This window comes from Siniperca chuatsi, linkage group LG15, assembly GCF_020085105.1.
Source record: "Siniperca chuatsi isolate FFG_IHB_CAS linkage group LG15, ASM2008510v1, whole genome shotgun sequence".
Classification (NCBI taxonomy): domain Eukaryota; kingdom Metazoa; phylum Chordata; class Actinopteri; order Centrarchiformes; family Sinipercidae; genus Siniperca; species Siniperca chuatsi.
In genome coordinates, this window is record NC_058056.1 from 17,127,417 (window position 1) to 17,130,861 (window position 3,445).

The following is a 3,445-nucleotide window of genomic DNA, read 5'->3' on the forward strand; positions in this document are numbered from 1 at the left end:
CTGTTTCACATCTTTTCTTTATTTCATAAGAACATACATACAAAGCAAACTTTATAATAAAGAGTTTATGAAACTCACAGCACATTGTCTGTAGAAATAACACAATCCCTACAAACATTTACAATTAACTCTAGTATAGAGTTCTGATTATACCTAAGAAAACCCCAAACTCCCATTCAGAAAAAATCAAAACATCCAAATTGACTCACACCTTACATACCCACAGCAGATATGTACACATATGAAGCTGTAACGGTCTCCAGATCATTAGAAATCAGATTTGGCTGGGGTTAATGCAGGGGTAATTAAGTGAGATGATGTGAGACTTGGTGTAGAAAGGGTTCAGGTCAGGTGTGGAGTTTAACCCACAAAAAGTTTGTTTGGAATGCAACACAAAAAAGGAAAATAAAAGAACAATGTACCAATATTTCTACTTCTAGGGGATCCCAGGTTTTTGGAGGAGGGCATATAAAGCCAGCCGCTTTCAGTTTCCATTCCTGGCTTCTGCTTTGGTGTGTTGATTTGTCTGTCCAGGGGCCAAAGAATGAGTCTCTGTTTTCTTGCTCATGCACTACTGTTGATCCCCGCTCATCTAGGAAACAGTCCACTTTTTTCTTGTCTTTTCTTTCTTTAAACCCTCCACCTCCCTCCCCCTCCTCCTCCTTCTTCTCTCCCAAATACCTATCCCACCCTTTCTGCCCCTCTTGTCCTCTTGCCCGGAGTGAAGTGGAGACATGTGTTTCCCTGCACCTGCATGGAGAGAAAGGAAGAAAAGTGAAGTCAGATCTCTCCCTCTCACCCTCCCTCCCTCCCTCCCTGCAGAGGAGAGCAGACAGACTGGCGCCTAGCATGGAACTTCCATTAACCCCAGGCAGATAGCAATGAATCCGCCACACATTCACTGGCTTGTCTAATTGGCAACCATGGTGAATGTGGAGGGTAAGGAGACCTTCAATGTTGCAGCACATCAATGCCAACACCATTCTCACTGGTGTTTAACGTTTTATTTTTAAGTTATTTCATTTTGAAGTCAAAACAATGCACTGTTGTAACTCTAAGCGAGTGGCCCGAAGATAGGATGTTTCCAAGCACATTTATCGTGTGATTTTATTGATCTAGGAGGATTATGAAATGATGAATACATACCATAATATGTCATCCTCATCCTAATGGCACAACCGTCCTTCTTCTTTGGAGAAATTGCGAGTAAGGTCCGCAGTCTAAATGGAGAGCAAAAAGAAGCAGTGTTAGACGCTGACAATACTCTTATTCTAATTGCATATAATTAAGACTAACTGCCTGTGCGTGGGTGTAACATATTTCCCACAACATCACATATCAGAGAACAACATCTGCTACTAGTCTAAAATAAAATATCAGCGACATGTATGCAAGCGGAGATGCATGGTGTGTTACAAATGCATGCCCGCATGAATCACAAGTGGAATAAACTTAATAAAATCCACAGAGAACTATTAAATAAAACATCGTTTACGTTCCCGATCATTGCAGAGATCTGTAGTGCAAAGAGATACAGAAGAATCGCTGTTAGAGAATGTCCGCGTCTGCTGATGTTGAAGGACAAGCATCAGTCCACCCTGCAGCCCGCATCTCCGCTCACCTTTATTGACAAAACCATCTCCGGCGCAGCTGTGTCTTCCGCCTCCAGCGCGATCTGCAGGTCGAAGATGTAGTCAATAACATGCTGCAGGATCTCCACCTGGCTGACCGACTCGTTCTGCGGGATGCTCGGCACCAGCTCCTTCAGCTTGGAGTAGCAGTCGTTCATGTCGCACAGGGCGCCCACCGGCTCCTCTAGACACGAGTGTTTATTCCGGCTGATGGCGAGACTCTGCTCCGAAATGCAGCACACGGCCTTGTAGCAGCTCCTCACCGAGCGGACGGGACTGATGGCTTTCATGGTGAAGAAACAGGTGAAACACTAACAACAACAAGACTCGGCTTGATGTTTGTGGATAAGTTTGTGATGGTTTTCTCCCTCTTGTGGTCTCCCTATTACTGTCCTGAAAAGCTACAGTGCTCTGACAGCGACGTACAGTTAGGTCTTTATACACTGCACGCCTGCTGACGCCCCCTTTTTCGCATCGTGCTCTGATTGGCCAGTGTAAAAGAGCAAGTCCATTCTCATTGGCTGATATCACCTTGTGGAAGGTTAGGAAAGAATGAGGAAATTAGGCTGGGATGCCTAAAGGGGATTGTCAATCAAGTTAGTTAGTTACCTCTTTCAGGTGGTGATATTTATTTGAAATAGGTAAGAAACTTCTCAAAGTAGGGCACATTACAAGTTCCCAAGAATCCCCAGCAAAAAGAGGAATACTTAAATTCTTAGGAGTAATTGCAAGGAGAGATGGCTGGTTTAATGATAGATTTGACTAGTTTCTCACGTTTAGTTTCATAACTTGCTATAATTCCAGACGATGTCTGCAATAAAAGTCTTCTCAAATAGAGATAAGCCTACTTGTGATAGCATAGAGATGTTCCATTTTAGATGATTATGGCCTATTTTAATTGATTACTGTAAATCCTCTATGAAGAGTGGCTGCATGTCTGACTGTGTTAAAACTATATAGATATACACATTATACTATATAGATAAGTAGATATTTAAGCAGTTTATTTGCTTATGTTAAGACACACCCCAAAATATGCGCATACAAAAATAAAATGTTGAAAATAGGATATTTATATAATATAGGTAAAAGGTCAGTGGAAGCCAAGGCTATTTTCTACATTAGTTAATTGCTAAAAACACATTATACTGATGATCGATCACTGGATATGGATTTACTGACTGATTATTTATGTTTTGGTAGCGTATATGCCTTCTCTTATAGCCCTGTTGCATATGCCCAGTATAATTAACAATAATTCAAACTCGCAAAAAAATATTAAGGGTGCACTTAATCTGTCAAGTCACTTACTGGTAAACTCTAACCTCCTTTGGGTGAAACGGTTTTATGAAAATTATATTTTAACAATTCCAAATGCTGTTCCCTTTTAGTTTACATCAAAGCACGTCCCGTTCTGCTCCTATTTGGGTCTTATTTTCCCCTTTTCTCACAATCCTGTTTTGTGGAGGAATGCAGGCCTGAGCCAGCTGTGTGTCCTATCCCGGCCCAGCTGTGTTGATCTAACGCGCCAGTCCCAGACATGCTGGCGCCAGCCTCCCGACGTCATCCATTCACCCCGACGCACACTCCCCTCTTTGGCAGACGGCCCTCCCTCCCCCGTCCACCACCAGAGGGGAGAGAAGCAGAGGCGCTCAGAGATCCGATTGGCTGACCATGTCTGTCGCTCACGGACGTGGATCGACGCCCCCCACGCTTCCCTCCTCCCGTCTGCAGTTGTACTCGGAGAAATGAAGAGGGAAAACTTTCCAAATACTCCATAACTTGTGTAATGATGGATACGCCAACATGGCCTG

General features: G+C 43.2%; 1 protein-coding gene across 1 annotated transcript; it reads right to left on the reverse strand.

Moving 5' to 3' along the window:
- On the reverse strand, positions 1–2,414 carry id3 (inhibitor of DNA binding 3). Its single transcript, XM_044165972.1, has 3 exons — positions 1,622–2,414; positions 1,147–1,220; positions 1–750 (listed from the first exon to the last, which is right to left on the reverse strand). The coding sequence occupies exons 1-2, from the start codon at positions 1,919–1,921 to the stop codon at positions 1,167–1,169; spliced, it is 354 nt and encodes a 117-aa protein (XP_044021907.1). The 5' UTR covers positions 1,922–2,414; the 3' UTR covers positions 1–750; positions 1,147–1,166.
- Positions 2,415–3,445: the final 1,031 nt, after the last annotated feature.

What these genes read in the sequence shown, in the direction of transcription:
- id3 (XM_044165972.1), bottom strand. Translation starts at nt 1,921, where the DNA reads ATGAAAGCCATCAGTCCCGTCCGCTCGGTGAGGAGCTGCTACAAGGCC. An exon ending in AGATGGTTTTGTCAATAAAG is followed by an intron (nt 1,221 to 1,621) that starts GTGAGCGGAGAT and finishes CTCTCCATTTAG; the next exon opens with ACTGCGGACCTTACTCGCAA.